General features: G+C 35.9%; 1 protein-coding gene across 4 annotated transcripts in view; it reads left to right on the forward strand.

Moving 5' to 3' along the window:
• The window catches only part of UHRF2 (ubiquitin like with PHD and ring finger domains 2), a 77,235-nt gene that overhangs the window by 25,306 nt on the left and 25,723 nt on the right, over positions 1-26,206 (forward strand). For 3 of the 4 annotated variants that reach the window (XM_017808127.1, XM_017808123.1, XM_017808125.1), the window contains exons 4-5: positions 6,275-6,493; positions 22,904-23,013. In XM_017808127.1, coding sequence (XP_017663616.1) covers positions 6,275-6,493; positions 22,904-23,013 — 329 coding nt within the window. The remainder of the gene's footprint in view (positions 1-6,274; positions 6,494-22,903; positions 23,014-26,206) is intronic. The other variant, XM_017808126.1, reaches the window with a different exon arrangement.

Below are 26,206 nucleotides of genomic sequence, written 5' to 3' on the forward strand. Positions count from 1 at the left end.
TGGGAAAGAATCACTGCTTCTTTGAGAGGTAGCTGCTTTGTGCAGCATTAGTGACAGTGCATGATGTGAACAGTTCTGTTTTGTCTTCTGTGAAGAAATACCAAAATACATCCTTTGCATATTATGTGTTTCTCAAATAAACATGTTTACAAGGGTTAACTGAATTATTTGACTGTTTTCTTTATATACAGTAAGCACAGGAAATAGCACAAATCGGGAAGGTGTATGCTGTCAGCTTCCTGGCAGTAGTCTCAGACATAGAAGTGAGTAGACTGGGGAGAGCTTCCTTCTGAAGGATATGAAGTTAATGGCTAGAAATGTGAAGAACTGATGGGAGCTATAGAGTACAGTTTCATTATGACTCCTGTTTCCTTTGGTTCATGTTGGACAGTTTAGAATTTCAGAAGAGGAAGAGGAATAAAAACTATACTGTCTGCCAAGTAGAATTTTCTCTTAAGCAGTGTCTTCCCAAGGGAAACATGTGTTTTCTTTGACCTTGTATTAGTAACAAACTTTTTTTATAATTAGTATAAATCACTACTTGGAGCACCTCTCCTACCTATGTAATTTTGTTTTCTAGTTTCTAATGTCAGTGACTAGTTTGTTTACTCATTCAAAACTTCTTCTTCATACAGATTATTAGGCAGTGCTAAAATAATAGAACACCTGCTCTGTCAGATGTAAGGCTTCATTCTTTACATCCTCATTAGAAAGAGTACCAGTACAATGTGGCTGTATAGGCCTATTTGTTCGAACTTGAAAGTATTTAAAGGGAGTAGGCTGCTCACTACTTTTCATTTCAGGAAGTTGATTCCTTGTAAGGTTCTTTGTCCCATTTGCACTCCCATTATGCAGTTTCCTGACTGTGTAATCTCTGTTTAAAAATGTCGAAGTGTTAGCATGTATTAGTAGTCAAGGTTTTGACAACAGGTATTAACTGTAAGACTTGGATTTGTAGCGATGTAGACACTTTGTGCAAACTAGAAAGGAAACAGTTTGAGGAGAAAATCTGGGTGTTTCTTGTGTCTCTTTATAAAGGATTTGAGCTAAGGGGAGGGAAGCTTTGCTGTCCTTGTAGTTGTTTGAGAGAACAACTAAAATATCAACAGTTCAACTTTTTTTTTCTTTTAAAACTGATACTCTCAAAAAAATGGTTTGATCAGTGAGAATGAGATTGAATCTTACAGTTTATTTATTTGTCTTAAATTAGCTGTAATCCTTGCACCATCACAGGATTGTACCCCTGAGGAGAGGTTTTTCAAAAAAAAATCTTTTGGTAATTGTGTGACTTCTCATCTTGTGTGCTACCTAGTGAAGTAAACCTGTTTTTTATTACATTCGCAGTAATTAAACTCATTATACCACAGTATTGTATTAAAAGTTGAACATTCTTTTTCCTTCTTACAGCTTCTGAACTTATGTTTTGATACTCTTATTTCCAGGTTGTCTCCCTTCAGGGTATCCATATTGTCTACACAGCGCAGTCGTGTAAGACTGGAAGTTAATTTTTCTTAATACTCGGAACTAAAATCATTAGGAAAGTAAGATTTTTCTTTTCAGGCTATTAATATGGTTTCTCAGTGTTTAAGCTGCTTAATTGTGTAATTATTAGTTATTAGGTAAGGTTTTCAAAATCTTGTTTATGTTTCATGTGACTAATTTTTATCTTTATTGATATTCATTATACTCTCTATTCTGTCTTTTGAAATGCATTACTTTTTTTTCTTGCAATAACAAATTGTCAGACCTACTGGTCTTTTGGAAGTGCAAATACACAGCTTCATTCGTAGTTGTGGCTTACATACTCTTCCAGTGTAGTGCTTTCTGAAACACTATTTGCTTTCTCAAACACTGCAGCAAAATTAGGCTCGTTAGTTCCTCAGGTAGCAAATTATCAAGGAGTGGTGGCGGTGCAAATATAGTTTTTATTCAGGTCCACCTTCTTAGTCAGATTTACCTGCTCTAGGACTTTGTTCCTTTTTCTTTCTTCTTTTGTTTTTGCCCTTCTATTCTTTCATTTCAGAGTGTGTATTGACTTTTCTGAATTTGTTGATTGGGAAAATAAATTATGCTTTAATTTTATTAATATTGGAAAAACAGCAATTAAAGAAATTGTACTTCTACACTAACATTCGTTACCATACTTTTATGGACAAGGCTTGCCTTTTTTTTCTATAATTTTATCTTTCCAGTCCCATTTGTTCTGGTAACAGCTGTGAAAGTTAAATGCTATGTTGCAAGTTCTCAGTATATTGAGCAGACTTGTGTTTATTCTGACATGAAACTAATGTGTGTCTTGGTATTTGAGTATTTTAGAAACCAAAGCCAACCATAGCCAAGAAACACTGGAATCTTTACTTCATGAATAATTCTTTGCTATGGAAGCTGTCTACAGTGATAGGAAATCTCAAGAAATCCTAGATATGCTAGTGTTAGTAATTACAGTTAGACATCTCAGAGGGAAAAATTACAGGTAAATAGACTTCTTTTTGGCAATATTCATTAAACTCTTACAGTTATTCTTGCTATTATCATGTCTCCTTTTTCTAATAATAGGTGCCAAGTATCATAAAAAAACATGGAAAACCAAGAAACTGTCCATGGCTGTTTTAAATTTAAAGGTTTAATTGAGTCATATAATCTTCATTTCAACTGTACCAAATTTACAGTAGTCTAAGTAGAACCCTGCTGTGAAAATGTTTCTGTTTTGTCTTGAGGGCATCTCAGGATTTTAAAAGTAACTCAGTAAATAAGAAAACAATTTCAGTAAACATCCATGTCTGACAGTAGTCCTTTATTACAGTTTGCCAAAATTGGTGTTTCACCTAATTCTTGAGGTTAAAAGGTCATATTTATTCTCTCTATGTTTTGGGTTATCTACGCAAACCCACATATTCTTATTTTGTGATTTTATGCTTAAATGCTATTCTTGTGTATTTAAGAGATTAGGTTTTAAGTTAATGTGTGATTTTTACAAGTGACATGTTAATCTTCGGGAAAATGAATGTGGAGGTAGTAGCATTTTGTAATGTGAGTGTGTTTTTCCATATTAAGTAAATTGGGGCATTAGACACTTTTGATGGGACAAGTTTACTGTGGAAGTACTGTCTACATAGTATAATAAGGAGCAGTGGTACTGACCTTAGCATAAAGAGTTTAACTCTGCAATTTTGAGCCTAACTGAAAAGCTTGTGGCAACTGCTGTTTCTGCTGTTCTGCCCAAGGTGTCCGTTATGGACAAATGTGAAGGGTTAGATATCTGCTAGCATTCACCAACAACCATAAAAGCATATTTCTGTGTGAAGGCACAGCAGTAAAAACCATTCAGTGTCTGGAATCCTTTGCAGAAGAAATGTGAAATCTGACAAATGAAATCTCATCTGGTTTTTTTCTAAAGTTTCTGAGTCTAAGTATCTGACCAGCTGATTAGGAAAAATGCACTCAGTGAAGCCAGCCTTCCTTTTCTTTCTTTGGAAAGCAGTTAGTTTCTTTTTGTTTGTAAAAGGGGACTTCGGGGTTGTCTTCTGGTAAGTGATTTTGTTCTAGTCTTGCTGACAGACAATTTTCTTGCTTGGTTTCTTCATGTGCTACATCTAAGAACAAAGGTGGAGTCATTGTTAGCAATGGCAATATTTGAAGTTCCTCAGCAGTACAGTAGGAAAGATTCTGTTCTAAGTTTTATAGAGGTAGAGAGATAACACAAATCTGAATTTGGAAAAAAAATATTTGTCCAAAGGTCTCCCAGGAAAAACAGAGCCTGAAGGCATTTTAATTTTAAAAGAGAATAGATTTTTCAGATCAAAGTTTCTATGAATGTAAACTCTTGTAAGTCACATATTTTGATTTTGATATTTTTATAGTGACACTGAAACTTTTAAAACGTCTATTGGTTATTTTTACAATCCTGCTGATCCCATATGTACTTCTTACTTGATCATTTCGCTGTATGCATAAATGATGTATATTTTTGATCTATCTTCTCTAGTTGCTTGATGTTTAAGCCCTACTTTTGTTTCAGAGTTCAAGTAAACTGAGTCTTCATTTACTGTGTTCTACTTGCTGTATTCTCCAAACTTTAGGGAAGTTTTATTGTAAAACTATTGGAACTGATTAGTAGCTCAAACATAGCTACTATTAAGATTTCAATAGCCTGTTGTATAATAACATGATGTCATTATTCAGGCACTCAATAAAATAGACATGATCTCTGTAGTTGCTTTTTGCTCTGTCTTATTACCTGTAGGTGAATACAGCATATGTTTTTGTGGGTAATACAGTTACAGTATTCACAATTATTATAGTAGAATTGTATAGTAAGTCTCTTAAGGGAAAGCTGCATGACACAAAGGTAAAACCACAAATGTTTAATTTAACTTTTGTAAGTAGCTAAGGATATGTTTTATTACTTGGCTATTGGTTTATCTGAAGGTACACCTGTTTCTAAACTGTTGTGGTTCATGTTTCTTTAAACAGAATAAAATAATCAGTAAATCTCCCCACTCCCTCCCCTTGTCTCTCATATCAGTCGTAGTAGCAAACTGGCATGTTAGATTCAATAGAAGGCATAAACCAAAGCAAAATGAACTTGTTTAAAATGTCTCCAGTTTCATCAGTGGGCTTTCAATCAACTGTTTAGGAGCAGACATTCTGATTTCAGGCTATAGTCTATCAGTCTCAAGCTGTTAATGACAGTAGTTTTAGTATATCTTTGTGTTGTAAATTACATGTGATTTTCCCAAGATCTTGAAATTATGTTGTTCACTACAGGGAGGCATGCTGGAAAGTGGCAGAGCCATACTTTTATTAGTAAGAGTAGGATTTTGCCATTACAGTTTAACAATGCTGTTTGATAAAGGTATATTAACTAAAGCATGCGTGTTCTTGCCTAAGTGCCAGTAATTGCATGATGAAAATATAATTTGGGATACATCATCCTCATGAGTGTTTGTTAAGAAGGAGAATGAATAATTTTAATAGCACTTGTTTATTGGCAGTAGACTTGGTTTAATTTTCTGTTTAAATTTGTGCTGTGAACTCATGGAATACTAGTTAAATGATGGATAATTTTTATCTGCTTACACAGAGTATGAGAGAGACTTTTAGTCTGGTATCTTCCTTTTAACTTTTTGTAACAGGCCACCATTTTTTTTTTTGCAAGTAGTATTTTCATCGTGTCCATATTTGTGCTGTTTTTCCAGCACATGTGCAAACTATACAGATTCTACTATCATGGAATAATTGCTTAATTCAGAGGATATGAGAAGGCTGTGGTGTTAAACTGAAAAGTTAACATTTTGAATTTGAAAAGCTTTCTTTCCTGCATTGGGATTTTAGTTGTAGTGCTGTCAAATAACACTATGTTAATTCTGCTAAATAAGTCTTTTTCATCTTGGAAAGGAATTGGAGCTTTTCAGAGATTATGCATTACTCTTTGATTTTTGTATGTGTGCTGTGATGGCATACACCAACACAATAGGAAGAAAGCATTTTCTTATGCTAGCAATTTTTATTGCATTCCTTACTACATCTTGCTAAGAGAAGTGTGCTGTCAAAAGAGGAAATTATTCCCATGTTTGTCTTCCTAGATATTTTGGATTTGCAATTTGTGGGAGAAACACTTTAAATTTGTTAGTTCAGCTAGTTCATTGGCACACTTAGTTCTGTTTCTCACTTCATTTTTTAGTTAGGCTTTTTTATTTAAACAGTGTGCATGGAAAGTGGACTAGAACTATACTTGCCACATGAATTTGATATGATGTGTTTGTAGGGTCAGATATTTAAGAAGAACTGGCCTAAACAGTTTGTTGAAGTAGTGGAAATGGAACAAATGCATGAAACCAATGCTCAATTAAAAGTAATTAGACATAGGTTGAAAAACCTAATTTTAATCTTCATTACTTTTACTTTGTAATTTTATTTGGAATATTGACTGCTGGGAGCAAATGGGCTGTGTGTATCAAAACCTTGAACTTGAGTGCATTCCAATCAAAAAGAGATTGTAATTTTTTGTTGTTGTTTTGTTTTGGTGTTTTTTGTTTGTTTTTTTAGGAAACTCATGGACACGGTTTTTTCTCATCTAAGATCAGACAAATTCTTGATACATGTTTAGATGAAAGCTATACTTTAATAAGGATATTAGGTCAGATTTATACTATGTGTCTTACGTGCCCAAAGCACATTTAAAATCTTCAACTGCTGAAAAATGTTTTCTGTGACTTTCTCTTCACTGTTACAGGAGTCATAATCATTGCTGTTGTTGGTTCTACTTTTCAAGGTACCCAGAAAATGGCATAATAGAAATGGACACCATTAATCTCCGACCGCGAGCAAGAACCATTCTGAAGTGGAGTGAACTAAAAGTGGGTGATGTGGTGATGGTTAACTACAATGTTGAGACACCAGAAGAAAGAGGATTTTGGTTTGATGCAGAAATTACCTCTTTGAGAGAAATCTCAAGGACTAACAAAGAGGTTCATGCTAAAATTCTGCTGGGGTAAGATTTGTTTGACCAACTCATAAAATCTTTACGTATCATGTGAATTATGTTTCGTTTGGTTTTTTTTATCTACGAGTGACCACTGGATTAAAATAATGTCATACTTGAATTCCACAGCTGTTTGAATTATAGAACTGAAGTGCCTAGTTTTTATGGTGTGCAGACTTACCTGTGAGTGAGAATTTTTACTTTTCCTGAGCTTACTGAAGGCAACCATAAGGTTTTATGTACTATTTGTGATTCAGATTGAACGGTGTTTTTAAATACTTTTATATTTATATATTACACTTATATTAATTTATGTATGTATTATATGTTCAATTCCATTGAAAACTGAAAAATCTGGTTTCAGTAAATTTTTAGATAACTGGGAACCCCTAGGTCTCACTGAGTATCAGTCATCTCTGACAGTTTGAATAAGTCTCTGAACAACAATAATCACTTTATATTTCAGGTATGTTGATTTGCAAAGTAAAAACAAACTGGCTAATTAAATTTTTAAAGAATAGAATATTTATGAGGTATTACAGTTTCTGATATGAGTAGAACATGGAACTGTGGGATGTGAAAATTGCAAACTTTCATGTGACTGAACTCACCTGGATATCTTTGCTTTGTTTTTCTATTTAATTCCAAAACTTGTGTATAGTTCTTTAGGAACAGTGTCTTCTGCAGATTTCCTTATTGTTTTCTTAGGGATGAACAGATGACCAATCTTTGTTGGTAGTCTCCTTGAGACTACCAAACTGTAATGTTTCTCCTCCTTTTCATTACCTTCCTCATTCCTTTAGTACTATCCTTTTCTGACACAAAAGAACTAAAAGCAAATGGATCCAGTCTACCATCTCCATTCTTAGAGAAGAGGCAGGTGTGTGGGTACTTACATGTTAGGAATGAAACTGATTTTAAAATTAAATTTCGACTAAAGTTAGATTTCTTTTCACTGAAGAAAAACGTTGTCATGTCCCACATTTACTTATGAGTAGTATCATTGTTCTGTGAGTGTTTTCCTTAAAATGAATTGGACTATTAGTGTACAGTGTAGTTTTCTTTATGAGAAAGGAGACTGTTGTAGCTGTAGGAAGACTTGGTGTAGGACATGGTTAATGGGAAGAGGCACACAGAAGCCTCCATAAATCATGTCTAATTCAGTATTTGTGTAAAAATGCAATCTTACCTAGTACTGGGAAACAGGAAAGACATTGACTTGGGAAATCATGAAAAATGAAAATCTGTTTTGGAATGGTGTGAGGATAGAATAGCCTTTATCCTGGAAGATTTTGTTACGAGGAGACAGAGTTTTTGCTTAGGAAGGCTTTCTGCCTTAAAGGTAACTCTTTCTCAAAGGCAGTTTCAGTGCTTTCTCCCCCAACTCTGCGTACCAAGAGAAGTTCTCAGCCTCTCTGTTGGATATGTGAGAGGAGAGATATAATGCTTACAGAAATGCTACAGGGCTGCTGCAGCCCAGGGGCAGTTGGGGGGTCAGAGATGACAAAACCCTTTAGGGAACAGATTTGCCTTTTCCTGCTGAGGCCTGGTGCTGTCTTGCAGCACCAAGGAGTTTGTAAGTTTTAATGTCTTTGCCTCCGAAATAAAACCTTTGAATCCTTTCCACTGCCTTGGCATTTCTGGGGAAGAGACACGCATATATTTTACCTTACAGATGGTTTTTAATTTTAGAATTACGGGAGTTTTATTACATAATCTCTGTGCGTTATGGTCATCTTGTAATAAGTAGGGCAGGCACATTGACTTGTTTTGTAGGCAAAGCAAAAAAACTCTGAACTTGAAATGTAAAGCTAGAAAAATTAAGTAGATATTTCGAATTAACTTGGAGAACAGAAGAGATTAAGAAATGGAGGCCAGTCTAGAGAGATGCAGAATTTCATTGTAATGCATTTAGGGCTAGTGGCATTTGGTGAATTAGGGATGGAATTCATGACCTTTTATAAATAAAACTGTCCAGATAGCTGTTTACATGAAGTTCAAATGTCTATTGATAACATTATTTAAAACCGTTGTCTGCATAGATTCTTTCAGAGTTTTCCCCATTTAGTAAAAATAGGATAATCTAAATATGTTTTATATTGGCAAGAGCAAGCACCTGGTGGCTAATGAAAAATTCTGGTTGGGACTCTATAGGGTAGTCTTTTTAAAATCTAAATAAACTGATAGTTGTGCTTCAAATTGCAAGATGGTAGCTTGAAATACCATGATTACTGAGGCAGGTACAGTGGGGGTCTCCATGATATTTATATTTATTATCCTCTGAAAGCAGTTGGAGGAAAAGTACTGTTGACAAATACCTCTATTAGAAGGTGGCAAATTTAAGTCCATTTTTCAAGTTGAACTGTATTTCAGGAAATTTTCTTCCTAATTAGCAATTCAGGCTTCTTTTAAGTGCTGATAGATTGTATATGCAGTACTTAACTAGTTGCAGAAAGTAAGTTACCATTTCTTAAATTTATCAAGAATAATTCTCTATCACCTGCACTACCTGAGTCATTCCTCTCAGATAGTAGTAAAAGTACAAGAAAAATCTCCTACTATTCATAAACTTCTGTAAGGAACATGCTGCAACAATAATCGCTTTATGTTTTAGGTATGTTGATTCGCAAAGTAAAAACAAATCTCTGTGTTTCAATGTTTATTAATATATTAATATAAAATAAATAGTATTAAATACATTAATTTATTTTAGAATTATCATTTAATGATGTTATTCTTTTAATCTAGAATAATATAATTAATATATTGATATTCTAGAATTTATTATTGATATTTGATAATGAGTTCTTGGCATAATGTTCGCACTAACTACTTGTCTCAAATAAAGGTGACATTATTTTGAATTTTTTATGATTCTACGTTAGTGATTAATTGATTGTATGTTAATGACTAGTAATTTGTGTACTACTTAAGAACAACCTTAGCAGGCAGAAAAGGGAGACAGAACTCTTTAGGCTGCTTCAGGTATATTTGTCATGTAGAGTTTTTTCCTTTTGTGGTGTTACATCAAAGAGACTTTGTATAAACAATTTTGTACGAAATATTTGAATGTTTGATTTATTGATCTTGGTTGCTTTTGACAAAGATTTCATGAGGCTGTTGGCACAATCACAGGAAATAACAAGAACATGTGCTGTTTGTGGTAATGCTTTGAAGCTGGTAGAACATGTCATGAATACTTATTTTTTACTCTACCTTTTGACACGTGTGTTAGATGTTACTTTTGCTCATGTTTTAGTCATAACCCAAAGGAAAAATCCTGTACAGTTTGTCATCATTTCTTCTAGTTCATCTTTCGGAAAACAGATATGAATTAGAAATTATAACCAAAGAAAGGAATGCAACTTAACAGGGAAGATAAAGATGTCAATATGCGAAGAATAACCTATCCAACCTATCAAAATAGGATTTACTGTGTCTCAGATACAAATACTGGGGAAGAAGCAGTGCTTTGACCATGGAAAACAATGCTAGGTTTCTCATGACTGTGTGCATGCCTACAGTTCATAAAATCTGAATGTGAGATTCTCAGCTTCGAGTATCCATATTGTGGTACCTCTAAACTGATTTTAACTGGCAAGGTGCACCTCTGTTTTTGGACATCCTCTGTTTTTCTTTTTAGGGAGAATCTTCTGTTTCATGATGACAGCGGTTGTTTGTAGTCCAGAATAATATGACTTGTCATCTTTGTGAGGCTAACTGTTCACAATTTAACATTGCAGCTAGCAGGCATGTTTCAATTCACCACACCAAATTGAACCAAAGTAGAAAAATGATACTGTGTGTTTTCTCCGTGCTAGAATTGAAGAAAGACAAAATCAGCTCTTAGGTTTTCTTCAGTCAGCCTTTCAAAGTTTGAGTTTAGCAAGGACTCTGTCAATATGAAGACTTGTACTTTGCTTAAGCCTTTGGAGATACACAAGAATGTAGGTATAAATTCTATGTAGTGAACAGAATTTTTGTCTTTGCATGAGTGAGTATTTAATGAATTTGAGGTCTTTTCCTAAGCAGCCATAAGGGAATGTAATGGGAAGGATCTTAAATTTTCATGTTGTATTTGTCATCTTTTAGTTCTGCAGGTTTTTGTGTGAGGCTTCCTGCTCCCAAAAAGAAAGTATTATTTTGTTTCCAGATTAATTTCTCTCAATTTTTAAATATTCTTATATTTTTCTTGTAACTTGTTTGTCTTTCTCTTTTTTTATCTTTTTTTTTGTGGGATGTATTCATGTTTTTCTTCTCAGTACTCCCTTTATTCACCTCCAACATGTTTTGTTCTCAGAATGCAGTATGATATTTTTAAATTATCTTTCTATTACCTGTACAGATTTTACTCTTAGCTGCTCCTTTTACTTCTTTTGGACAAGATTGTACATTTATATTGAACTTCTGGGTTTTGTAAGTTACACGTGTATTTGTTTTTATAGCTTTACAAAGGCACAGAAATGAAACACTTTACACAGAATACTGAACTAACAATGAAACAAGCCTTGTATTGGTTTTTTGTATAATTTCAAGAGTTCTTGTGCCTCTCTGAATTTCTGTCTAGCTAGTAAAAAAAAGTGTATTGTACCTTGTTTTGACACTTAGAAAAAAAACAGTACAGCACTTCCTATCCCCCTCAATATATATTGTGATAATCATCATGATGTCACAGTTGTTGTTGTCCTACTTTGGTAGGTGCCCAGTAGTCTAGTTCTCATAGTGTGTTTCCTCTTTAGGCCTGGAATTTTTGTCAATGTGGTTTATGGCTTACTAATGCTTGCATGATCTTCTATCCATAACAACTTCCTGGTTTATTTATTTTATTGTATAAAATGTATATTATTTTATTGTAATGTCTTTGACTGTTGCTGGTTGATCTGGGGAGATATTGTTTTGATGCTGTGTGAAATATAAACAAGATTTACTTGGACCCATTTTTTAAAATAACTGTCATGCTGTATCAGCAGGTATCCTAATAATAAGAATTTTAATTGCCAAAGACCCTGCCTGCAGCTTTCTTGCACGGATGTAAAAGCAGCATATTTCTTCTAAGCAACAAAACTTCTGAGAGGGTGAATTTGTGTCTCCCTCTTTCCTCTTTTTGTGACTTCAGTGGAGCTGGTCACCTCCTTTGAAGAAGAGACCTCCTTTTGAATCAACACGAGTATTTCAAACCAAGGTAGATTCTCATTGGCCAAGAATCCTCCTGGGATTTTTCGTGGTGATTCTGTATTGGTGATGCTTAGAAATCCTTAAGCATTTCTTTGTACTGCTTTCCCTAGACTCTACCGCTAGAGATGGCTCTTTTTGTGATATGCAGCCTTAGGTAATAATCTCACAACTCTTAACAGGAATGACTTTTGACAACATGAATAATATTTTGGGTAATAATCTCACAACTCTTAACAGGAATGACTTTTGACAACATGAATAATATTTTGGGTACTACTTAATTACCCTGTTGGACAAAAGAACTCATGTTTGATCTAGTGAAGTGTGAGAATCAAACTGTTAAATTCCAGATTAGGTTTCTGACTTTGCTTCAGTTTTGAGGAACATTAAAGAATTAAAAGATACAATGGGCATGAGGACAGAATATTATTAAGAAGACTTTGGAGTAGTGTAAAGTGCTCTGTATTAATGATTCAGGTGTATAGGACAAAATGCCCAGGAGGTATTGGGACGGAGTTTCAGCCTCTGGGTTCTAGAGGAAGGCTGTTCACTGGGATGGGAGAAAGGTTAGTGTTCAGGATGTGTTATTTCCATCAAATGTGAGACAGAAGAACAATATTTGACTGAGAACAGCTCATAAAGAGAGCATGGACAGTGAATCCTGTGACTACTCCCTGTGGTAATTGTCCTCTTTTCTAAGGTCATAAATGAGATACAGTACCTTGGTTCAGCACCTATAACGTCAAACTCCCAGTATCAATACAGGCCGGGGGATGAACTGATCAAGAGCAGCTCTGCCAAGAAGGACTTGGGCATGCTGCTGGATGACAGGCTGATCATGAGCCAGCAGTGTGTGCTCACAGCCCAGAAAGCCAATTGTATCCTGGGCTGCATCAAAAGCAGCGTGGCCCAGTGAGTAGTCATGAGGGATGTGATTCTGTCCCTCTGCTCTGCTCTGGTGAGACCCCACCTGGAGCACTGCATCCAGTTCCAGGGTCCTCAGCACAGGAAAGACATAGACTTCTTGGAGCAAGTCCAGAGGAGGCCACCAAGATAGTTAGAGGGTTGGAGCACCTCTTCTATGAGGAAATATTGAGAGAACTGGGATTGTTCAGTCTGGAAAAGAAAAGGCTTAGGGGTGAGCTAATTGCAGCCTTCCAGGACCTGAGGGAAGCCTACAAGAAAGATGGAGAGGGACTTTTTACATGAGCATGTAGTGACAGAACAATGGGACTTCAAACTGAAGTGTGGTAGTTTTAGATTTGATATTAGGAAGAAGTTCTGTAGGATGAGGGTGGTGAGACACTGGAGCAGGTTGTCAGGAGAAGCTGTGGATTCCTCATGCGTAGAAGTGTTCAAGGCCAGGTTGGATGGGGCTCTGAGCAACCAGGTCCAGTGGAAGGCATCCATACCCCTGGCAGTGAGGTTGGAATTAGGTGATCCTTAAGGTCCTGAAAGAGTACATTTTGAAAAATAGTTGGCCAACTTGTTATTATAGATACCCTTTTCATGTTTCTTCTTTCTCCTTTCCCTTTGGACAAAAATTTCCATTTTATAAACTGTCCTTGAATTTTTATGATGGACAGATTCTGCACAGATCATAACTATTCCTCCATGCACTGTTTTTCCTTCCATGCTTCATTTTACTACCTTAATGAGGAGAAATCTTCAGGAGGTTCCATTGAGTAGAGAGGAGTTGAAGGATTACTGTTTTAAGATTGCTTGTCCATAATTATTTTTCTTGTATGGAAGAAATATTTTATCTTAATACTTCCCTCTTCCAGATTCTTATAGACAGAATATAAAAAGTAATTGATTTGTCCTTTGTGCTCTTTCCCCACACACTGCCTGTTCTTAACTGGCATTATGGAGAAACTGATATTTCATTGTTTCAGTTTACTTTCCCAAAATGGAGGAAAGTATACTAGGTGCTTATAATTAATGTTTAGTCTTTTGGACTGTGAATGTACTGTTCTTTTGTCTTAGAATTTTAAAATTTGAGTTGCAAACCAACTCTGCCTTACAGAAAAGGTTTATCTCTCAAGCTGAGTAGCCCAGTCACGTGAGATCTTAGTCCTGCTGGTGAAATGGTAAGACTTGGAGGACAAATCTCTCCAAGGAAAAGGAGCAGGCAAATCCTGTGGATCAAAATCTGGTTAATTGCGCAGCTTGTGTCAACAGACATTTGACTTTTAATACCACTTTGATTTTTGTCCGTGACAACTGGAGAAAGGCAAATATTGCATCCATTTTAAAAGAAGGCCAGTTAGCCTTATTTCAGTCTGTGGAAAAGAGGGGACAGTCCTCTTGGAAGTGCTGGCCAAGTGGAGATCATTTGGAATAGCCAGAGTGGAATTTTTTCCAACAGAAAATCATGCCTTACAAGCTTGTCTGCCTTTTGTGATAAAATTATTATTTCTGTGGCCAAGGGGAGAGCAAAAGATGTAATTTACTTCAACATGTAAAATATCTTTTTTCTGCATCCCGTAGTATCCCGTCCCAATCTGACAGTTCTTGTAGTAATCTGAGTGGATGGGCATCTAGGTGGGTTTAGAAAAAAACAAAAGATTGAATGATCTTGCTCAGAGGATAGTGGTTACACTATCTGGAAAGTGATAACAAGCGGGGAACTGCGGGGATGTATCCTGGGGCCTGTGCTGTTCAGTATCTTAAGCAACAGTGTGACAGTGGCAATACAGGGCACTCTTGACAAGCGTGCAGACACACTAAATTGATCGATATTCGAGGGTACTGCAAGTCAGAGAGACCTGAACAGTCAGGAGGAATGGATGATAGGAGACTCAAGAACGTAAAGGTGGGAAAATGCAGAGTTTTTTTGCACCTGGGAAGGCAGAGCCCTTTGCAGCAATGTTGGTTAGGAAGTGGCTCTGAGGAGAAGGATCTGTGGGTGTTGATAAAACAGCAAAGTGAATAGGAGCCACTATGTAATGAAGACGAACAGTATTCAGGTTGTATGAAAGGGAGGAAAATTGGGGAAAGTGATTTATTCTCAGTTAGTAAGCATTAATTAAGCTTCATCAAGAATACTAGATTCCACCGACCCACTCAAAAACGCACCCCCCCCTCCTTACCTCAACACACAAAAGAGAGACTCATAAACTAGAGTGAATTTCACAGAGGGTCAGAAAATTGGTTCTTTGGATTGCATTTAAAAGCTTAAATTTTCAAATACTTGTTAAAGCATTAATTGCTTTAACAAAACAACAAAAAAGGAAAAGCACCAAGTGTTAAACTTTAAAATGTTTTGGATTTCCTAACCACTATTTCCTAAATAATTACTCTAAGGTGTATTTTGAAGGTGAAGAGTGGGTTGACTTGGATATTGAGGGTCTTCTTTGGTTTCCCAGAACATAAACTGTATCTTCAGTATTTGTAACAGTGACCTTTCTGTAATAAACATGCGGACTTGGAACCACAGAGTCTTTTGACTTGCTTTCTAGGGGGGTGATATTTTGAAATGTTTTGAAGCTTAATTTCTTCCCACTGAGGAAAGTAATTCCAAAGAGAAGAGGAAGAACAGAAGAAACAAACTGAAGTGCAAAAAGGCAAACAGTGGTTGGGTGGGTGATGAGCACAGTATTAGGGAAAGCATCATGAAAATAAAAAAAAAAAGTAGTAGTGTTGAAATATATGTATACATTTAAAAGAATCATGGAGGATGGAAAAGAGCTCCTGAGATTGTTGAAGCAGGATCAGCTGGAGCAGACTGCTTAGAACTATATCAAGTTGAGTTTTGAATATCTTTATGAGTAGAGACTCAACAAGCTCCGTGAACATTCACCATAAAAATAAAATTCACTCTGGCACAAAATACATGTTTCATGTGTTTATACCTGTTATCCTAGCAGAGGGCACTAGTTAGAGGAGTCTGGCTCCCTGTTTATACATGGGTGAGAGCCATCCACACACAAGTTTTCTATTCTCCGGAGTAAACATCCTGTATCAAAGATTTTCCAGTTCCCTAATAATTTTTATGTCCTTTTCTAGAACCACTCCTATAATCCCATGTCTATGTTCCCTGGGGAACCTAGGCTTGGCCTAACCAGTGCTAAGTTGTGAGGAACATTTGCCTTCTCTCTACCTGCTGGCAATGCTGCTCCTAATGTAGTCCAGGAGGCTGTGGGCCTTCTGTGCTTGCAAGGGCACATAGCTGGATTATGGTTGTTGTTTATATGTTCCTCAAGGTCTATATCTACCAAGCTGCTCTCCAGTAAGTGCTCCATAACCTAATCCTTCACTGGGGCTAATTCTTCCTTGCTCTGGGCGTTCCTTCTAGTCTCAGTGTCCTTGGATTTCTCAACATTGGTCTTAGAAGTAAACAATTAAGGCAAAGAAAGGGCCGAGTACCTTGGCTTTTTCTGTTTATTGTCATCAAGGGCCCTTCTATATTTAGCAGTGGGCTCACATTTTCTGTAGTTTTCCTTTCCTGTTTTTATTTATTGCCCTTCACATCTCTTGCCAGATTCAAGTCAAAGTAAACCTTGGCTTTCTCAACCCTATGTCTACACGGTAAGACAGGAACTCTGTACCTCCCCCTGCCTTGGGTCAGCTGTCCTGACTTCCATCTCTTACACCTTTCCTTTTTATATCTCAGGTTGGTATGGGACCTCCTTACTCACCTGTGCAGGCTTCCTGCTGCCTTTGATTTCCTGCACATGGTGATAGACCATTTTTGAGCTTGGAGGGGGTGATCCTTAAATATCAACTGTCTCTACTGGGCCCTTCTTTGTATGGTATGTAGTAGGATTTTCCTAAGCAGATCTCTGAAGTGATTGTGGAAGCTCATGATGCATGTGTGCTGCATCTACTCTCTGAAAAAATCTGTATAGGAGCTTTTAACCTCTTCTCGTAAGAATCACCTATTTGTAGCTCTGCTTTTTCCTAATGTGAAAGAGCTTATTGAGTAGTCCAGATGCCTGAAATAATGTCTGGAACAGACTCTGAATTGTTCTGTGTGTTGCAGTTCAGTCCACAAACACATAGAGAAGTGTACTGAGCTTAGACCATGCTCTGTGATGCCAAGGACAGCTCCTGTAGCTTTGTTTTTCATATATGAAGCCTTTGGGATACCATCTTTGTGGGTCTTCAACCAGCTCTTTTTACCTGGTTCTTCTTGGCTGTTCAGGTGTTAACATCTGTGGGTTTGAACTTGGATTTGGAAGCCATAGATGCCAACTGAACGTTTGTGGTAGTGCCTTGATCCTGAGTACAGGAAGGGAGCAGTTGGGTGATGGCACAGGGAGGTCTGGGAGTGGACAAGGGCGTTTCTGCAGCACCACGGACAGGGCCACCCTCCCGAGGCTCCGTCTCATCTCTGTGTTTGTGGCGTGGGGCAGTGACTTGCTTGGAGTCAATGAGGCTCTGACAGTGTTGCCGACTGTTCTCTCAGGCCAGTGCTTTCCCCAACTACTCCAAGGGTCACCTGCTTTACAGATCCCAGGCTAAGGAAAAAAGGGTTGTTCCTGCATCCAAATCTGTGCTTTCAGAATCTGGCATCATGAACTATAATACATTGTTTTGTAAATGCATCAAGCATCACATCTACTACTGAGATGAAAAAAAGCAATATCCTACCTGTGTTGTGTGTATATCCACAGTGTGAATTTGTAGGTTTGGGAGTTAGCAGTGTGTGTTTTGGTCTTAAAGACCTTAAAAATTAATATTAGATTATGAAACTTTTGATGGTAAGGTCTTCAACATATCCTAGAAAATATTTTTTTAATATTTTTTGTTATTTAAATACTAGCGTTATGTATGTTGAGAGAGTAGTAGTAACTCTTTGCGTAATTTAGAAGTTGTTCTGTGTCTTTGTCTTTATAGTGGCTTGCGTAACAAAAGAAAACTTGAATTAAAAGCAGAGCTACTACTGTCCCATTTTGTAACTGTGTATTTTTATTTTCATGATAAAGCAAATGGGTGTAGAATATTCTGAAAAAATCTTGAAAATATTGTCCATTTTTTCTGCATGTGTACAATCAAAAATAAAAGAACCTCTATGTAATTGTGTAACCTAGCAGAATTTGGTCAGATTATCAATGTAGTATACTGTCTTCATGTGGGAAGACTTTGTAAGTCACCTTTGAAACAAGCCTGTTTAAAATCGAATCTCTAGTCATGTTTGGTGAGAGTCATAATTGTTTTATGAGTATGTTTTAGCCTTTGTTCTGTTTTTGTAGACAATTGGTGTTTGCAGTTTGTTGAAATTACAGTTTTGTCAGAGTTACAGTTATTGTTTAAATGTAAAGCAACAAGTAGTAATCTTCACATTGCAATATTTTATATCAGGTTGAGATAATCTCCTATTAATGGCTTTTGAAATATGCATGCTGTTACATACATTTGCTTTAATTTCAAAGTATTCTTTTGACTGATAGTAACTTAGAGTGAATATGATGAATTAACATCACAACACAGTTCTTTCTTTTCTATATTTGTTGCAATAGAACATATTTGATTCTCTAGCCTAATATTTTTATAAATTCGATAAACAATTGTTCATAAGCTCAGTTCAGGAACACAGTTTCTCTAGTTTCAAGGGCAAAGAAAAATGTTTTTAAAAAACAGTCCTCACTTTACAAGTATACAAGTATATTGAGGATGTCAGGATACAAGTTCATGCAGCTGTTAAATGTGAAGGCACGAAGTGTTAAGGTGCAATGTAATGCTGTTGATTGGTACGTACACTACACATGGACTCCAGCAGCTCAACTGTTTCTAAGGAGATGATATTTGAAGTTCTAACAAGCATTTTGAATGCTAATATTGAAAAGATTGTGTATTTTTTGGACAAGTTATTCAACTGTTGTTTGATAACACAGAAGGAAAACTGTGCTGGAAACTTTGCAAATCGGAATAGAGGCTGATTGACCATGGGGTGTAAACAAAGTGTTACATATGAAAAGATAGACACTGCAAGTCGTAGGAAATCTGGTCCTATTTTGATATTTATATTGTTTGTTAACTGTATTTGAACATTTGGAGAGTGTAGCTGACATTATATTCTTGTAGGGTTTATTTTGTGGCTGTTTCTACTGACCTGGACAGTACCTCTTGGCAATCACCATAGAGGCTGATAATGAATTAGTTGTCTCTGGTAAACATGACTTAGTGTGAGTAAGGTTTTGCTCTTAGGGGGCCTTAAGATAAATTGTCATTAGACACTTTTCCTTGTAATTCTTAGTGTGAATATAACTTTTCTGTATATTTTTCTAGTAATTTGCTCCCCTCTTTTTATTCAGCGTTGTATTTTGACTCTTCCTGTGTGTTGAAATATTTTTTTTGTAATTTCATTATGGTAAAGTGGTAAAACCAAAGAATTCCAGACAGAGATCTGACAATTGTAATTGAATCTCTCAGACAATGAGAACTGATAAAGTTCTTATGTAACTGTCCAGCTGTATTTATTTTCTGGAAAGCTAACCTTTGAAATATCCAGGATAATACCCAGTTGTCACATATCTAATAAACTGTGATTTTGTGTGTTTAAAGCATTTGGCAACATGAAGGTTAAAAAAAGAGGAAGTGTGTGTGGGGAAAGTGCAGATATAAGAAGGTTCAGTTGAAGATTTCTCTCTGGCTGTGACTAACCAATCTAAAAGGAAGGCTCGTGTTAGGATTCTGTTGTATTGAAGAGTCTGAGTCTGTTTTGGGTTTTAATTCTTCTAAAGGATTTAGTATACTTACTTGAAATAGTCTGCATAATGTATACTGTTATTTTTGGTATGGTAATGTGAAGAAATGAGTAAAGGTTATACTTCTTGTCTATGTTTGACAGTGTAATATAATCACAGTTTTATTAGATAACCATAATTTGAAAATCAGATGATACGTCATTATTAAAGCTGTTGTATGTGTAGTGCAGCAGAAGAATTAGTCTTTTAAGAGTAACCAGCTGAACAGAATTTTTTAGCTTTGATGAGGCTTAACCATTTATTATTAGCCATGATTTTTCACAATGATAGTTAATCTTCCTCTGTAGTTCCAGATACATAGCTGTGATGTTTGATAGAACATACCAGCTTTGTAACATTATTTGATAGTAGTATTTGCTTGCTTCTAGCATAACTTATAATAGAAAATAAAATGTTTTCTCTGGTTCAAGTACTGAATATACTTTAGGAAAAACTTAGTCTGAAAGTTGCTTTCTGAATGCCCTTATCCCAAAAGAAAAATACAGGGCAAAAAGAGAAGGAATGTCTACCATGACATAATATGGGATAGAGAAATGATGAATTACATCTATTTAATCAGTACTACCTAGATATGGGAATAGTATTGCTAGTCAGTAGGATTGCAGTGGTATGAAAGAAAAATATGCTACCAATTGTTAGTGCCATTCAACTGAATTTTTTTTCAATTGTTATTTTAAGAGTTCTGTGTTTCCTAGTATTAATTAGTTTAGTTGCTGTATTAAAAAAGTATATTGCTCCTCAACACTTAGAGGTTGAGATAACCTTTTCTAGATGATATTTATAGTAAAGTTGATGGTAAGAGTCTGTGCTTCTGCATACTTCACAAAAACTTTTTGCTGTGTTGCCTTTTGGAACACTTACATAATTGAACCAACTTATAAATATTTTCATGGTATATTTTAAGAAAACAATGTGATAATCCTTGCCATTAAAAGTAATTTTAATAGTTCAAATTGGCAGTGGAATTTACTCCTAATAAATGTTCTGCTGAGCTCAGGTTTGGCTTGTTTCCCAAAGATGTGAATAGCAGTAACAGGAGTGTCTGTAAAATTTTGGCTACAGCTGTATGGTGTTTTGCCACCCTCCTTGTTGGCCATGAACTGCATGCAGAGAATTACAGGTGATGATAAACTTTCTTTGATAACTACTTGTTAGTTTTCTGTGGAAAACACAGGAAGAAAAGGGGGGCAAATTGAAGTTAAATGGCTCTAAACCATTAGACAGGAGAGAAAGTATTGAGTTTTTCTAGATGCAGTTTTGCTCATAATAGAGATAGTGGTTATAGATTACATGCATTCAATGTTTGCAGAATGCAAAAATTAGTGAAAATATTCTGAAATTTGTCTGAAATTTACTGTAATTAGAGAATATCAGTACCCATCCCTTGACATGGGTAAAGTCATGGTTTTAGCTGCTACACTGAGTATAAAATTGCATTTTAATTATGTGAAAGAAGGCATAATTCTGTAATTTTATTTTAAATTAGATTCACCACCTTGAGTTCTGTTAGAAATAAGTCCTAGAGGAATCAAGCTGGGTAGGCAGTCAAGCAGTGTTACAACAAAGGAAGGTTCTAACATAGATTTGTGGCATTAAAGAGTGCCAGGGAGTGTGTTTTGTTTTGTTTTTAACTTTAAATAATCGAGAAATAACAAAAAATATATGATACTTAATAAAAGACTCTCCAAGGTACAGAATATAACCTGGGAAACATTGATGTTTTGAGAAGCTCAGTCTGTATTTGTTGATTTAGTTTTTCTAAAGATTATATTTACAACTTGTCCTTTCTGTATTTGAATTTATTGAATGTGTATTTATGACTGTAAATTATTGAGTATGTGTTGTGGATAATTCAAAGTGTCTTTGCATGCTAAATCTGAGAGGTGTTACCCACAATGGCCAGAACCACTGTAAAGTAGTGCCCCCTTAGGGTGCAAATGAAGATTAACTTAAATAAGTGATTCTCCTGGTCAGGGAAGCAAACTCTTTATCTGATGGATGTATTTGCATTGATGCAGCATTTGTTCAAATAGACCAAATATTTGAAATTTGCTAGCATTTGCTGTTTATGAATGTGACCAACAATGGTTAATGTTCTTCCTCCAAAACCGCAGGGAAAAAAAAGGGTCAAAATAAATAGAAGTGCTTAAGTAAACAGCTGTTGGTGCTCTTAAAAGACAATTACAGTCAATCAAGACACTAAGAGTCCTCTCAACCCCAGTTCCATGGAGACCTAAATACTGCATTGCTCAGGGCCAGCACAAAGTGCTTACAGGTTTTGTGCCTGTGGTTTTTTCCCCTGGCTTAGTTTTTTCCTGCCTTAGTTAGGTTATCATATGTCAGAGTCCAAGAACTTGGAGTCAGCACAAGGGAAGCGTTGGGAGCAAATGAACTCCCAAACTGAAGCCTGATGTTTCTGGAGATGTTCTGTTGTTCGAGTTGAATATGAATTATTGAATATTTATCTAATACCTTGTTTCCCTACCTGTCTATAGTTTGATTTTGTTTTGCAGCCTAGACCTTTTTTATAGGGATATGCCACCTGGCTGACTTTCTTCCAAAGGATTTTCAACTCACCTCTGTGATTGTTTCTTACAGATATCCAGTGTTGTTATACTGAAAATTCCTGCTTAGTTTTAGATTAGGAAGTAAATGGAAAGTATTAGGAGAACAGGCAGTTGAAGAAAGCACAGTATCATCCTAAGGAGGGAGGAAAAGGGAGTGCTTTACAGCTGTCAGTGTCTTTATAGACATTTCTTCCTACATATGCTTACATTTGAATTAGAATTTGTGTAGATACAAAGATATTTTAATAAGAGGAGGCGAAAATCTTTACATTTAATATTTTCTGATCCTTCTCTAGAAGTCTTTTGGCACTGCTGTTGCAGGGTCTTGGAATAGTTGTTACTATTAATCACTGAGATATGGTTAGCAGATTTTGCACTGAAACCTGACATTAGTGGGACTTCTAACAGTACATAATTCAGTACGGTAGGGTATGTGGCTTTCCAGAATTGAGTTTCAGGTTTCCAAAACAGTTACAAGTCATAGAAGGGCTTTTTAAACTTTCTGTTGCTTTTCTCGCTCTGTGAGTTTGATTATGATCTGTCTTGTAAGTCACATTTCTGGTTCATTTCTGACACTAAATGTTTATAATAACATTTGAAATGCTGTATTCCAAAAGATACACTTTCGTCTGGTCTACTGTGTTCAGCCAAAAAAAACATTCTGAGGTTTTACAAGTGGAATTAAGCCATTATGGATGGCTGTCAGTAAGGACATACTCAGCTGCCAGACAGTCTGAGGGTAATGGAGTAGTCTTTTCTTTAAGCAAGCCCTACATATGTACTTTATTTTTTTCTTAGGAGTTACAGTACTAGACTAATTTTTGTATGTGAATTGAAATAAAGTATCTTATCAATGATGAAAAAAATACTACTTATATTTTTCTTATTGCTTAGAATTCATAAAGTACAGAATCTAGGTCTGAGGAACTAAGTTGAATGTACTTTTTATTCTTTTTGTTTTTCAGAGGCCCAGAAGACACAATAAATGATTGTAAAATCCTTTTTATAGAGGAAATGTACAAGATTGAAAAGCCAGGAGCCTATCCATTGACATTTGGGGATGGAGATTTCAAAAGTATGCATGTTTTAAATTATTTGAATATAAATACAAATTGAGTGATGTTTCTTTAAAAAAAACCCCAGAAGTATTAGTATTCAGAATTAGTAATAATAATTGTTTTGTGTTCAGGAAAGTAATAGCATAGAATCCTTTTTAGATTTCTGTTCTAAAAGTATAGCTACTGTAAGATGGCTCTATTACTTGCTATATTCAAAAACTGGTAACAGCTTACTGCTATCAGTCATAAGCAGTGAAAAAGGGAAACAGCTGATAATGTTCTAAACAAACAGTGCTAAATGAATTTGTAGACTCATTTAAGTTCCTAGAGAGATGTTCAGGTCACCAAATTGCTATTGCAATTGACATATCATTTCAACTTTTAATAAATTAATAAATGCCAAAGATAGAATCAGTCTGTAGTGATGCACTTTTACTCTGTCATTATCTCAGAATTTAAAAAAAAAAAAAAAAAGATAAGGAACTAAGGGACTTTGTGCCAAAGTTGCTTGTACCATGAACAAAAAAGGATAATTAATTTTTGTATAAGTTAGCCCAGCATGATCTTCTAAAAAATTAACCATTTCAGACCTCCTTATCCTTCCCACAACCACGGGACGGTGTTAGTTGCAGTTTCTCTAAAAAGTAGCGTGACATTTTATCCTAAGCTTGAAAGCATATTAAAGTTAGGAGTGGTAAGTGTTTGTGATAGCACCACTGAGAGACTGAACTGCAGTTATACTAGTAGGTATTAGATATTATTCTGTATTACACTCCTGACTCCAAGGCAATTCTCAGAACCTTTGTAGGTGGCTCTCAGTGTGCGAGAACTAGTTTGCATGTTTATTTGCTGCCATTTAAAAAAAATCACTCTTTTTCAGAGGAGCAAATACCATTCTCTGTGGTATTCTTAAAAGTAAAGATATCAATTTCTTAACTGTTAGTTTTTCATTATTTGTGAATTACTGTACTCAGATTACTAAAAAAAGAAAGTGAACCTGTTTTACTATTCTGTTTTTTTTTTTAGTCACATTAAGAGATCTTTGCAATATCTTTAAGAATGTATTGCTTTTAGAAATTGCAGTGTGAGAAAATTAAAAATCTACAAATACTGGTTTGCATTTACATACTATTTATTTTGCAAGTCTAATTGCTTATGCAACATTTTAAATGGCATAAAATATTATTAAGATTCATTTGGTTCTTCCTCACAGCTACTGTGTAACGAATTAATTTTTTTAATTCTATGTTGCGGAAATGAGTGATTACTTTATTACTGACTACACATAATTGTCTACAATGGTGCCGTTTGATCTGGCATGTGTATTTATTTGTCATACAACCATGTAGGTTGCAAAAGACCCTTAAGACCATTAAGTCCAGCTGCTAACCCAGCACTGCCAAGTCCACCACTAAACCATGTCCCTAAGTGCCACATCTACATGTTTTTTGAACACTTCCAGGGACAGTAATTCCACCCCTTGGGCAGACTGCTCCAATGCTTGACCACTCTTTCGGTGAAGCAGTTTTCCTAATATCCATTCTAAAACTCCCCAGCATGACCTGAGGCCATTTCTGCTTGTCCTATTGACTGACCCACACCTCACTACAGCCTTCTTTCAGGTCGTTGTAGAGAGCAAGGTCTCAGGTTCCCTGAACCTTTTTTTCTCTCCAAGCTAGACAACCCCAGCGTCATCAGCTGCTCCTCATAGTACTTGTGCTCCAGACCCTTAACCAGCTTTGTTACCCTTCTCTGGACTCACTCAGCACCTCCATGTCCTTCTTGGAGTGAGGTGCCCAAAACTGAACACAGGATTTGAGGGGTGGCCTCACCAATCGGTGTACTTTTTACACTGATTGCCACATTTAGTTTCGAAGTCAAGATCTTCATTGTCACTTACAGCTCTTTCCCTCCTGTTTTGACAGCTGTTTCCTTATTTGTAACCTCTTTGCTTAAACTACTCATGCATTGACATCAATGTAGAGATTTGCGCCCCTTTGTATGTTTTATTTAATTTTGTTCCTGGTCTTAATTTTATTAATTTCAGGATATTGTTTATAAACTTTTGTAGATAAATGCCACTCATAAATATAATATTTAAAAATGTAACCCTGAAGACTTAATTGATCTGGGAATCCAGCCTTGTTTCTTGAACTGCTCTTCTTCCTGATGCCAACTTTCTCATCACACAAGTCCACTTGTGATTCTGATTTTTTGGCCAGGTCAACTGTCGTGCCTTTGTTTGCATATGCACAGCATCAGCTGAGCTGTATGACATAACCACCAGTATACCCTTTCCCTCTGGTCTGTCCTTATGACACCATTTGTACTGTGTATTGCAAAAAGTTTAAATATATATACATATACACACACATCTGTAAACCCACAACTCCCTTCACTTATATACTATGGAAAGATGCAGATTTTTATTACAACAACAGCAGCTGAAATTCAAATAAATTGTTTACTTTAAATACTCTATGAGTTTGTTGTAAGCACAATCAGAAGATGCACAGACTGTATTTTAGTCTATATTAAGGTACTGTCCATGCCCTCTTCAAAAAATAGAATGCCTACTGTGGAAATAATCTTCATCAGATAAGCAGTGTAGGCTGACTATATAGAAAAACTGTTATTCCTTCAGCATGGCCACATATTAGTTAGGTTTTTTATGTGTAAAGTGATGTCAATGTACGTCTATGTCAATATACATTTAGCAGTTATAATTAAAAATAGTTATTTTCTAATTATTTAATGGAAATTAAATTGTACAGCTGAGGAAAAGAGTAAGGCTAAACCTATCAGAAAATTATATCAGAAATATAGAAATCTAAGATGACACATACTTGTAAATACATTGCATTTATATGCAAAATGTACATAAGACCTAGATTCAAAAATATCAACATATATTACTTCCGTTAGAATCCAAATTTGTGCTATGAACCTATGATAACTCCCAAGGAGAATCCTGGGAACTACAGGCCTGCCATCCTGACCTCGGTGCTGGGGGAGGTCATAGAGCAGATCATCTTGAGTGCCTCCATGCAACATGTACAGGACAACGAGGGGATTAGGCCCAGGTAGCAGGGTTTGTGAAAGGCAGGTCCTGCTTGACCGATCTGATCTCTATTTATGACAGGCTGACTCACCAAGAGGATGAGGGAAAGGCTGTGAATGTTTCTACCTGGACTTTAGTGAATGAAGCCT

This window comes from Lepidothrix coronata, unplaced genomic scaffold (genome assembly GCF_001604755.1).
Source record: "Lepidothrix coronata isolate B3197 unplaced genomic scaffold, Lepidothrix_coronata-1.0 Scaffold22, whole genome shotgun sequence".
Lineage (NCBI taxonomy): Eukaryota > Metazoa > Chordata > Aves > Passeriformes > Pipridae > Lepidothrix > Lepidothrix coronata.